The 13,063-nt window shown below is 43.3% G+C and overlaps 1 protein-coding gene across 1 annotated transcript in view; it reads right to left on the bottom strand.

The window, feature by feature from the left end:
- The window catches only part of C8H3orf70 (chromosome 8 C3orf70 homolog), a 37,286-nt gene extending 33,796 nt beyond the window's left edge, over positions 1 to 3,490 (bottom strand). Inside the window, exon 1 of the mRNA XM_063132345.1 lies at positions 3,251 to 3,490. Coding sequence (XP_062988415.1) covers positions 3,251 to 3,458 — 208 coding nt within the window. The 5' untranslated portion in view covers positions 3,459 to 3,490. The remainder of the gene's footprint in view (positions 1 to 3,250) is intronic.
- Positions 3,491 to 13,063: the final 9,573 nt, after the last annotated feature.

Genomic DNA, 13,063 nt, shown 5'->3' with positions numbered 1-13,063 from the left:
ATCTCCATAATTCCCTATGTCTGGGATCAGTGCAGATTCCATGTGGCCACAAGCTCAAAACCACCAACCACAGACAGGCTGTCATGTCTTGCTGCCAATAGCAGCTTCAGCCTGGGGCAAACAGCAGCTTCAGGGAGGGGTTCATTGAGAACATGGGTGCAGGGGGAAATAGTCCCCTATTCCACTAATGCCATGGTCCCAATCTGGATCAGGTTTAGCAATGTATGCATTGTTTTTAATATGGTCTGTCTGTGTTTTTGGATTATCAGGTGTTGTCCATTCTGTCATCTGCCCATTGATGGATTTGGATCTCCCTCCCCCCCTTCAGAAAAACCCACCAAAGAACTTTCACTGGTACGTAACATTTTGCATATTTTTCTTAGCTTATCATAAAATCAATGAGTGGAACGTACAAAAAACTATTGCTACCCAGTAGAAGCTGAAAATAGATTGGAGATGTATAAAATGTTGTGGATTTTATTTTTAAAAATGCTGCATGCATTAGTATATTTTACACCAACTCATAATTTTGCATGACCAAATTTGCACACAATTGTCGAAAGTTAAAAAAAATTGTTCACAAGTGTGCAGAATCTGCATGACTTGGAAAAGGTGGTTTGCTGCAGATTCCGTGGGTCAGATTCATAGAAATCCAATGTCATTTTGATCCATTGCAGATTTCTCCGATATCCCTACTTAGTGCCTCCACTGTTGATTTTTGCACACATTTGTGTGCATACACATGCACACACTCATACATGCATAGATGCTTTTAACATAATGTTCAATTTGGCCCTCATTAGAGTGCTGTATTTCCAAAAGCAAAACTCCAATCCAATTCTGATACAACTTCTGGTGCATTTCCCTCATCGCAATTCATGAGAAATATTGTACATCAAAAAGGCTACCCATGATTTATTTATTTATTTTTAAAAAAAGAACCCTCAGAAGTTGTTAACTGGATAGGAGCTCTAAGCACAGTCATACATAGAATTTATACTGAATGTCTTCCCAAAATCTTGGTTTTACAGGACCACAGTGGTCATTTCTGAGGAAGCAACTGATCATGCTGTGAACATGATGCTGTAGAGGTGGGAGAATAAACTCAGCCATTTGATTAGGAGCACTAAGGCAGCGGCTTCAAATAGGCTTAACTGTGTTTTATGAACAGGAAACCAAGAACATTATCAGAGAGCACTTAGTGAACACTGATATGTATGACATCATTAGGGCTTTAATGGAACATTGTTCCACTCAGCAACAGCCTAATTTTGTAGATGGAAACAGAAAAAAAGGAAGTACAATTTAAGAATGCCAGCCAATAGTGTATGCAGGGGTGTGTGTGTGTTGTAGTTCATCTTAATCATGTCCATAGTCCCTGGAGAATTTGAATTTTAGTGCCATTTGCTAGCATGTTGATGCACTGCTAAATATAAAGACAAAAAGGGGGAAAAACTGACAAGACATGAAAATGTGAGATCACCCAAGTAGTAAAAATATAGATTTGAGCAAGAAATAGAAACAATAAAGTAATAACTTAGCCATTTCTTTTGAGGCAAGCAATTTTCAAAAGGAAATACAAGGACCTTTGAATTTACAAATGAGATGTAGTTTAAAAACAGTAAAAGAAAATTATAACAAATTCTTTCCCTAATACATTAATTTCCTCAAGTCACAAGAACTGGGACATGAGCTTAGCACATGATACCCTGTGAGTGGGGAAAAACCCATGGAGACTTGGATGAGAACTACAGTGGCTGAAACATTAAAATGAAATGCAATTTTTCTGCTGTAACAAGCCTCATGCAGTTTTGCATCTCTGATCTAGATAATGAAATCGCCATAGCAAGCAGTTGACATTTGTTTTGTAGATGGTGTTATTGAGTTTCATTGCAACTAAAACAGTAGAAGTGGGAAGAAAAAGACTGTCATTTAAATGTTATAAGCTGTATTTTCTTTTGCATGGCCTATACTCTACTCTGGGTCACCTTAATTTATTAAGGGAGTATCAATCAGTTGGGAGTTTTTAACATGAAAGGGAAGAAAAAAATGAACGAATGTAAACCTTTATAGAAAGAGAATACATTTAAACAAAGCTATTCTTCCACACATTTTGAGAGCTTTCTTTTGGCACAGATTACATTTCAGGTTGCCAGGGAAGATCCTTGAACAGCTTGGAAACATAGCAACATAGAGAAATTACTAGCTTTATTAATCATGGTTCCATTCTATGAGAATAAAAGACCTCTGGTTTTTAAAACAACAATGAATCAGCTGATACATAAACCACAGATGGTATTTTGTAGGGCCATTTCTGATTATAACCCGACAGATTGAATTAATTACTATTATTTACATAGCTTTGGCTATGGGGTGGTATATAAATGTAAATAATAATAATACAAATCCCGACATATAGTCTTGGTATAAAGAATCCAATGAGAAAAACCTAGAGGTTTTACACACACACCCCATGCCAATGAATGCTGGGTCCGTTTCCTGAAGGAACATCTGTACAAGGAATCTACAACTCCAGTGTTTATAGTAGACTAAAACAGGAGAGGGAGCTCCTTTTTGTAGCAACGAAGGAGGGTGGAATTATATGGGAGGTTTGCTGCCTTTCACCCGCCGCCCCGCAAGTTCTAGGGAAATCGAGGGAGGGTTGTTCTGCCAGCGTTTTCACAGAGGAGGAGGTTTGCGCCTCTGCTTTCTTTCCAAATTTTACCCGCTGCTCCCACTGGATCTAACAGCCAGCCCAGCCCAGTTCTTGGCTTGTCCTCGTCAGAAACGCGCAGGCGATCCCTCTTCCCCGAGAGAATGGATAAATCCATCTAGCGTTCCGGGTGCCGTGCGATCGGTCACTATCGATCCCGCCGTCAAATCCTTGCTCTGGATACCAGAGCTACCGAGGCGAGGGGAAAGGAAGGCGGGTAAGAGGCTGCCCTCTACCGAAAGAGGAAGAGCCAGGAGCCGAATCCCAGGGATGCGAACAGGGTGTTCCCCTTCTGGGATGCTCGCTTGCTCCGCCGTCCTCGTCGCCAGCAACCCAACCCCAAAAAATCCGGCGCAAACAACCAGTCTCCGCCTGCTCGCTAGAAATCTGCAGCGCTCAGCCAGGGGGCTCCCGGCGCTTGCAGTCGGCGCGGAACCCTACGGCAGCCAGCAGCTTGCAGCGGCCCGCCAAGCTGCCCCTGTGGCCCTGCTGGCCCGTCCCGCCCCAGCCCCAGCCCCCGAGTGCCCCAATACTCACAGTGGCACCAGCCCAGGTGGCAACACCAGTGCAGGCGGAAGCAGCGCCCGTGGCTGTGCGTGGTGCACAGCGACAGCCCGTCGCAAGGCTGGAAGTCGGGTCTCCCGGCGCAGCTGCGGGCCAGCGCTTGAGCTTCGTCCAGTTTCTCGCTCTTCCCGGCCAGAAGAGAAGCGACAGCGACGGTGGCCGCCGCCCCAACCCCGCTCATGCTGCTGCTGCTGCTGCTGCTGCGGCCGCTCTCCCCGCCACCTGCAGCCCGCTCTGAGCCCGCACCTCCGCCGAGTCACTCCCGCTTGCGCGCACACAAGGCGCAGCGGGGCGGAAAGCGGCGCTTCTTGCCAGGAGGGGACAACGCCACGGGCTAGCCCGGCCCCGCCTGGAGCCACACTGGCCCGCTGCCCGGCTCCGCCTCAGCCACAGCCCGCCCCTTCCAGCGCGCGAGTGAGTGGGCGGCGGCGATTGAGGGGAAGTCTGCCGTGGGGACTCCGCCAGACACCTCGGGAGGGGGAGGGGACGTATCAGAGCTGCGGAAGTCACCCCACCACGGGGGAGAGACCGGCCAGCCCTCGCCGATTCGCCGGCAGCCCCTTCAGGCGAGGCCCACCCCGCGCAGCCGGTAAGGAAGGCCGGGGGACTCTTCTCTAGAGAAGGACCGGTTGCCAAGGCGTCTCACCTAATAAAAGGGAGGGAGGCTAAAGACAACCCACCCACCCACCCCGGTTCCAGCAGACCCCACCCCCACCTTGCTGGGAGCCATGTCGGACGCAGCCGTTTGCAAAACCGGAGACTGAATCCTTTTGGTGGGCGGGTTATTTCTAGTTAGAGGCAACCATGTCTCTCTTGACGACGCGCAGCCTCCATCTGGCAAAGAGTCGCAGCCGTCCGGCTTCCCTCTGTAACGTTCTCATCCCGCCCCGATCGCCCCACCCCTCTATCTGGACCCCGCAGGCTACAACAAATCCGCAACGTGGCCGTACCGGACATCGGTTATATTTAGATGCAAGTGAAATGCCCAGTGTGGCAGGAGTATGTCAGCTCTGCAAGAAATAAAGATAAAATACTATACGCGCGTGGCTTAAGGCACACTCCTTTCATAAATACGTTATAACCCGTTATGAGTGAAGCCGTTCTTTATTTGACTGTGGTTGAAATAAATTCCTCTTTAGATCAGTAGATAGGAGAGCCAAGAGAAGGAAAACCAGGTGTTTTGGGGAACATAATGCATTTTAAAAAAACCTAAAACCTTCTGCTCCTTTAGTACATTATTCTTCACTGACTAATTCACAAGTAGTTTGCTGCCAAACCTCACTAGTGCAAAAATAGCCACACCCAAAACATCTCTAATCTAAGCATCTCTTCACTCAGACATTCTTTAGGTTTATTTTAATAGTTAATTCCATTTTTATTTATTTTGCCCTGCTCTTTTATTTAAAAATGCTCAAGACAGTTTACAAGCAAAGACAATAAAAATGAACAGTTTTTTAAAAAAAGTAATGAAGAACAGACAACACAGATAAAGGATTAACAGTGTTCACATTCCCAAGAATATAAAATCAAATTGAAACAAAAATCAGGTCAAATGCCTGTAGGAATAAAAAGGTCTTTATGAAGATAGAAGAAAACTATGCCCCGGAGATAGGGAATTCAAAAACCTGGGAGCAGCCACCAAGGAGTCCCTCTCCTGCATCCCAGCCAATCACAATTCTGAGGTAGGTGCAATGTGGGTGTCTCTCCAGCAGATTTTAATGATCGGGCAGTCTCCTAAGGGAGGCAACCATTTCTCTCTTGACAACACTCATCTTCCCTTATCTCCACAGGGGTAGCAGTCTCCTCAGGTAGTTGATTTTGGGTGTCATGAAATGGCAGTATATTATTAATTATATAATTTATTATTGAATTTTTATTGCCAGGAAGAGAAAGAAATGCTTGTAAGGTTTTATGCCTTAAGTGCTGCGATAAATTGGTATGTTGCACCTCCAACCTTGAGAGGTAAGACAGGCTGTAAGACACGCTTTGTCTATATTCCTTCAGGAGCCGCCTGTCCCCACCCACATAATATGTATTAATATTGCTTATGGAATATTAATATTTAATCATTCATATCCTGGCTTTTATATATGGAGAAGGATGGGCCTTTTTTTGAGAACTTTCTTTATCCCCCAGGTTAGTGTGTTCCCCAAGGCCAGCGCTTGAGTAAGGCCCACTCCAGGCTAGGCAAGTTTCCAATTCAACATATTATTAAGGAACCAAGGAGAGGGAGAAGTTGAGAAATAATGCTGCTTTTAAAATAAGGTGACATATCAATCTAGCTCACTAAACCATATTTACCAGGACCCTAAGAGTAACTCACCAGAACAGCTTACAAGGGGTGGGAGAGGATGAGGCCCACACCTGGGACTTCTGGGCATAGCTAGGCTGATGTTGCCTTTCCATGTAAAGACAAATGAAGTTTCTATCACAAACAGCAGGTATTCCTCTGGGGGTGGTGGGCAGCTCCCAGGAAGGAAATTCAAACTGACTAGTCAATAGCCTGGGAGGAACAGGCTTTGTGTAGTCCAGGTGATTTCTACAGTATCTCTTTTATATAACTTGAGTTAGCCTTGGAGGGTTATACAAATGCAGATTGGTGTCCACAGCTGCCTGGATATGTTACTTGTTAAAAGAGCCTTCCAGAAGAGGAGGAGGGAAGGAAGGTTGGATTCATCACAGGTGCCAAAATAACCAGAATATTATGCACTTTGACTTGGCTGTTTATGTGCCATTTAATGTACAATTAAATGCTGCATTTTCCCTGCTCTAAAAAAAACTCACCAAAAAGTGTTGGTTAGACACAGAAGTGAAACTGGAGGATAACAACCTTGTCTAAAGGGCCCATAAACTTCGAGTAGGGAATGACAAGCACACAATAAATGCCTCATGTAGAAGAGACCTATTAAGGTCCTATTGAAATAAAGTGGAACAGCAACTGAACAGAGAGAGTAGAAAGTGCATTTCTGTTTTCTAATTTCCATTCTTAAAAATGGCATGCATAACCTATACATTGGGCTGGTTTACATGATCAAAAAACTGTGGACTTCAATGCGTGCCAATATGTGTGTGTGTGTGTGGCCATTTTGAATATTCACCACCTGCCACAATTTGTAGTGTTGTGTGAACCCAGGATGTGGGGATTGTGCAAGGGTTAAACAACCCTAACCCATGGCCTGTTGTAGTGCCGCAAAATAAGCCATGGTGGGCTATTTTGATCTTGACTTCTGACAAGTGTGATGTAGTAGTGATGGGGGACTTCAGTTACCCTGATATCTGTTGGGAGACCAATACTGCCAAAAGTGGCCCTTCCAAGAAATTCCTGACATGTGTGGGTGATAACTTTCTCCTACAGAAAGTGGAGGAAGGAACTAGAGGATCGGCAATCCTTGACTTGATATTGACCAATAGGGATGACTTAGTGGATAAAGTGGCAGTTATGAGAACTCTGGGGGAAAGTGACCACATCATACTTGAATTCTTGATTATGAAGGAGACAAAAGCTGAGTGTAGCCATACACGTACTCTGGATTTTAGCAAAGCTGATTTTAATAAACTCAGAACTATGATAAGTAAGGTCCCATGGCAAATGAGCCTAATGAGAAAAGGAGTGCAGGATGGGTGGGAGTATTTAAAAAAGGAAATTTTAAAGGCACAGTTACAAACAATTCCAACAAGGAGAAAAGATAGAAGACAACAGAGGAAACCAATGTGGCTCCACAAAAAGCTTAGAGATGACCTGAAAACAAAAAGGGATACATATAGGAAGTGAAAGGAAGGCCAGGCTACAAAAGAAGAGCACAGACAAGTGGTACAGAAGTGCCGAAATGGCGTCAGGAAGGCTAAAGCTGTGAATGAGCTGAGATTAGCGAGGGATGCTAAAAGCAATAAGAAGGCTTTCTTCAGATATGTGAGTAGTAAAAGACAGAGGAAAGAAATGGTGGTTCAACTGCTTAATGAGGATGGCAAACTGATAACAGATGACAAAGAAAAGGCTGAAGTGCTCAATTCCTACTTTGCCTCAGTCTTCTCCCAAAAGCGGGTCTATGACCCCCCTGGAAAAAGTGAAGCAGAAGTTGAGGGGGCAGGATTGCAGTTTGAGATTGATAAACAAATGGTCAAAGAACACCTAATTTCCTTGAATGAGTTCAAATCTCCAGGGCCCGATGAACTGCATCTTAGAGTAATGAAGGAGCTAGCGGAAGAACTCTCAGAACCTTTGTCTATTATCTTTGCAAAATCATGGAAGACGGGTGAGGTGCCGGACGACTGGAGAAGGGCTAACGTTGTCCCTGTCTTCAAAAAGGAGGAACCTGGGAACTACAGATCAGTCAGTCTGACATCCATCCCTGGGAAAATTCTGGAGCAGATTATAAAGAAGTCAATCTGCGGGATTTGTCAAGAACAAGTCCTGTCAGACAAATTTGATCTCATTTTTTGATAAGGTAACCTCCCTTGTGGACCGTGGGAATGCTGTGGACATCATATATCTTGACTTCAGCAAAGCTTTTGACAAAGTACCACATGACATTCTGATTAACAAACTAGCTAAAAGTGGACTAGATGGAACAACTATTAGGTGGATTCACAGTTGGCTACAGAATCGGACTCAAAAAGTACTTATCAATGGAACCTTCTCAAACTGGGGAGAGGCAACGAGTGGGGTACCGCAGGGTTCAGTCCTGGGCCCAGTGCTCTTCAACATTTTTATTAATGATTTGGATGAGGAGGTGCAGGGAACGCTGATCAAATTTGCAGATGACACAAAATTGGATGGGATAGCTAATACCCTGGAAGACAGAAACAAACTTCAAAGTGATCTTGATAGGCTGGAGTGCTGGGCTGAAAACAACAGAATGAAATTTAATAGGGATAAATGCCAAGTTCTACATTTAGGAAATAGAAACCAAAGGCACAGTTACAAGATGGGGGATACTTGGGTCAGCAATACTACAAACGAGAAGGATCTTGGAATTGTTGTAGATCGCAAGCTGAATATGAGCCAACAGTGCGATATGGCTGCAAGAAAGGCAAATGCTATTTTGGGCTGCATTAATAGAAGTATAGCTTCCAAATCACGTGAGGTACTGGTTCCTCTCTATTCGGCCCTGGTTAGGCCTCATCTAGAGTACTGCGTCCAGTTCTGGGCTCCACAATTCAAGAAGGACGCAGACAAGCTGGAGCGTGTTCAGAGGAGGGCAACCAGGATGATCAGGGGTCTGGAAACAAAGCCCGATGAAGAGAGACTGAAAAAACTGGGCATGTTTAGCCTGGAGAAGAGAAGATTGAGGGGAGGCATGATAGCACTCTTCAAATACTTAAAAGGTTGTCACACAGAGGAGGGCCAGGATCTCTTCTCGATCGTCCCAGAGTGCAGGACATGGAATAACGGGCTCAAGTTAAAGGAAGCCAGATTCCAGCTGGACATCAGGAAAAACGTCCTGACTGTTAGAGCAGTGCGACAATGGAATGAGTTACCTAGGGAGATTGTGGGCTCTCCCACACTAGAGGCCTTCAAGAGGCAGCTGGACAAGCATCTGTCAGGGATGCTTTAGGGTGGATTCCTGCATTGAGCATGGGGTTGGACTCGATGGCCTTGTAGGCCCCTTCCAACTCTGCTATTCTATGATTCTAAGATGGGCACAGCGCAGAATACGAAAAGCAAAACAAACAGCACAGCTCTTTAGGACTAACATAAGACAAATTACTACCTGTACCTGTGTGCATTCTTGATGACACCTGCATTTTTTTCATGCCAGGACATTTCCATGTCATTGCATTTCATCTGACTCTTGTCCAGTTCAAATCCTACCTACAACCCTGGAGCACCTCTGCCAGTTAGTGAAGAACAGCCTTCCCCAATCTGGTGCCATCCAGGTGTGTTGGGCTATAAGCATCTGGGGCTTATGTTGGGCTCTAATAGCCCTAGTGGCTGGGGATTATGGGAGCTGTAGTAGAACACATCCGGAGGGCACCAGGTTGGAGAAGGCTGTTGTAGAGAGTACAGAGCTAGATGGATCAGCTTCCTTTGTTTCATAGGATCCGGCTGCATGTCACTGCGCTGCAGCAAGAAGAAAGGCAAATGCAGTGTTAGGAATTAGTAGGAAAGTGAGAGATGCTAAAGCATCAAGTTCCATGTACATTTAGAATATTGTGTTCGGTTCTGTTCACCCCACTTCAGAAATAATACAGATGGAGGAAAAGAAAATGGGGAGTTGGTTCTGACAGCATTATGCAAATAACTTCTTACATGGCATATGAGTGGCACAGAGAGTGCACAGATATTGTTCACATGTCTCTTTCAAAGTTCATGAAGATGGTCTATTCGTCATTGAGCAGCGACCAGCCACAAAGGCCTTGCTTGGGAAATGTTCTACAAGTGGTGAAGTGTAATTATAAAGACATGAGTAGAATATTTCCCCAATCTCTTAAATGTCAGAAGGCTTTTGATTGCTCTTCTAACAATAGGAGGGAGAGAGAGAGGTTTATTGTGTGTTTTACATGACTTTAGTTTTAAATAAGGGAGGGCAACCTGTAGGCCAAAACATCTTGAGGGCTGCAGTTCCCACTGTCCTTTACCATTGGCTATGCCAGCTAGGACTGATGGGAGTTCTAGGCCAAAACATATGTAGGGAACACAAGTTGCCCCCCTTGCTTTATAAGGACTGCTCTGCACACCTGGGTGTCTTTAATATGCTGTAGAGAGAACACTGCAATTGACTGCCTGATCTGAAGCGGAGGTAGGCAAGCTTAACTCAACATCCATCAGCCTGAAAATGATTGGTTGCTGTAGCATGCACATAATATTCAGCCACAGCATTTGGAATTTAAAAAGTGGTACCTCCCCATCTCTGAACATGAGACCTTGACCACTGTGTGGCACAACTACCAAATACCATTGAATAATTTGAATAGATTGGATTGCATTTACACTGTAGTTTTGTTTATGTCATTAATTGTGTAACAAAATTGCCTTCCATTTATTTAGCCAGTATTAGATTCTTAAGAGATTTGTGTTATCCTTGCACTGCTGAAGCAATGTCTTGGTCCTGAATTTGGCCCTAAAACTTGTGGGGATTCAGATGCTCACACCTTTGCTTTTCTGCCCTGCTGTCTTTTCAAAAACTTCCCAAGGCCACAATATTAATGTAAAATTTTCCTAGAAATCAAACTAAGCCTGATTTATATGCTATCCACAGACTGTGGAACTTGGATTTCAGTACCCCAATTCAGAAGACACAGAGGCAAAGTTTCTTGAGTCTTTTAAATCAGCTAACTTAGATTTACACCTCTGGTTTATTCACCAAAAAAAAAACCCTGTTAAGAGTGTGTGCACTGATGCCCTGCCAAATTTTAATAGATGAGGTTTGTGGCAAGGTGTTTTGGCTTTTCCTTTGAACTCATGTCAGGTTGGTTCATATGATTTGGGAGTACCCTAAAGTTGTACAATTTGAGCAGGATGTGGGAGCTAGGGTTAATATTTTGATTAATATTGGTTTTTTTTGTCTACTTCACTGAATCTTATTTTAATACTTTAATCCTGGGATATTTATGAATTTATTTGAAGTATTTTTATGCCACTCCTCAGCTAAAAAGATTCCCAGAGTAGTTTACATATCATCAATTAAACAAGATAGTCCCTGCCTGCAAACTTACAATCTAAAAAGCCAGGGCATACAAGGAAAAGGTATGGGGAAGGAAAGGTGGGGGGAGTAATTCTTTTAGTAGGGCTGATGGAGTGGACCAGGGCCAGATCTACATCAAGCAGGATAAAACACTTTGAAAACGTTTTGAAAACTGTATATGGAGTGTGTCCTGGCCCCCAACAGTTGTCAAAACTATTCTAAACCGTTTTAAAGCAGTAGTGTAGATCCTGCCCTGCTCTCTCTCTCTCATCTCCCTCAAATCAGCCTGCTGGGAATATATACCTTTTCTCTGGGCATTCCCAAAACATCACATTTTGTTGGCAAAATGTATAGTCTTGCAATATTGGGAGGGCTCTCTTCCTTCATCGCTGCTGGATTAGTGATATGTTGGATCTTTGTGCTAAGGACACTCTTGGCACCTTCACTTGTATATAGCTAAATTAGCTCTGTCTTATTGAGCAATAGCTTCATGTGTCACCTGAGTTCCTCTACAACTATATTTTTCCTTTACCTCTCTTTTGTACCCCATTTTGCCTTTTTTATTTCTTCTATATGCAGTTCTTCTTTTCTTATTTTATTTGGCTGCTCGTTTTGGAAGCCTATTATCATTTTAATCCCTCTCCTCTTTTTTCCTTTTCCTTTTTTGGGCCATTTTGGATGCTATTTGTTTTCATTGTTAATAGTACAAATCTTAGTAATTTAAAAAATTATCACAACATTAATATAGATTTCAAGCAGATTTTTATTTAGATCACATCTCCCTTCTTGTTTATGATAATAAGTGTAAGGGTTGCTTATTAAATAAGTGAAATAGCATAATGTCTACAATAAAGTAAGCTTTTGAAGAGGATCTCCGTCAATAATCATACTTTTGAGAAAAGCAGATGCTGCTTCTTTCAGGTCATAATAAAAGTATTCACCTCATTGGTGTTGGGTTTTGCATGTGTATTTGTTTTGTTAGTTCAAGATAAACTTGGAAGCAGGAGAATGTGATCTTGACAGCACCACTGATAAAGAAGACTAATGAGTAAGTATCACCAGAAATGTATTTGCTACTAAAGCCACACCAGTCATGTAGGTAATAGGTATTAGTAAAGGAAACAGCAAGCATGTGCCAGAGGCAACAGTGAAGATTATGTTGCTCTGAGAATATATACTACCTACCTTCGGAAAGAAGATGAATAGGCTGTATACTTTGAAAATAAACTAGAAAAGATAGCAGGATTCCAACTGTGATTATATGCCATAGATTCTTCAAGAGCAGAGTGCTAAGAAGGGTTCCTCATTTCAAAGTGAGCTCATTATCTACTGCCAGACTGTGGATTATGGTGCAGATAGTACGCTGGACATCCTTCCCTGGGAGTAGCTAGAAAGAGGCATATGTGTGTTAACGGATTCAATATGTGAGCTCAGGTTTTTGCCAGATCAAGCTAATCGTAAATCACAGCATGAACAGAAACAACCTTCAGTCATTTCCAAGCATGTGGCATTCTAAGACAGTTGCTTTCAAGGACAGGTTTCATGGGGGGAAATAAATGTAATTAATTAGTTACAGACAGTCACAGCTGGGGCAAAGATGTCAAAATACAAGCAATTCATTTTATGTTCCATCATTAAATATTTTGCAATACTGGCATGATTTTAACCTTCCTTTTCAAGGCCAAAGAAAATAGCATGCAGTTTGCAATATCATCAGAGGTAGATGTGCAGCATAATCCTGCTGGGTGCAGAGGAAAGAGATTCATTGAAACTGCTGCTCTCTGTTTGCTCCTTTGCAAGCACTGCTGTGGGGCTGCCAGTTGAAAAAGAAAAAAGCAGGAGATAAACATGGCATAATAGGAATTTATTAAAAACTCTTTTTGACAGAACTTGAATGGCCTTGTCCAGTTCTCTCAAGTAGCGTGAGAGTATAAACTGCTCTGTGTGCCATTATGAATGTAGGACTTAGGTTCCCTCTGGAGGTTTGGTACTGCTGGGGACAGCAATAAAAGTCAAGGCTTTTCTCTCCCCTGGCATACTGATGCGTGGGGTTCCCTCCTCCTTTTCTTTTGCTGCTTAGAAAGATGCCTGTGGGCTAGTCCATTAATGGAAGAAGAGTGCATTGGTTTAACTCTGTCTAAAATTTCCACAACAGCCTGCA

Source organism: Elgaria multicarinata, chromosome 8 (genome assembly GCF_023053635.1).
Source record: "Elgaria multicarinata webbii isolate HBS135686 ecotype San Diego chromosome 8, rElgMul1.1.pri, whole genome shotgun sequence".
Taxonomy (NCBI): Eukaryota; Metazoa; Chordata; class Lepidosauria; order Squamata; family Anguidae; genus Elgaria; species Elgaria multicarinata.
This window is presented reverse-complemented; position numbering and strand designations above follow the sequence as displayed.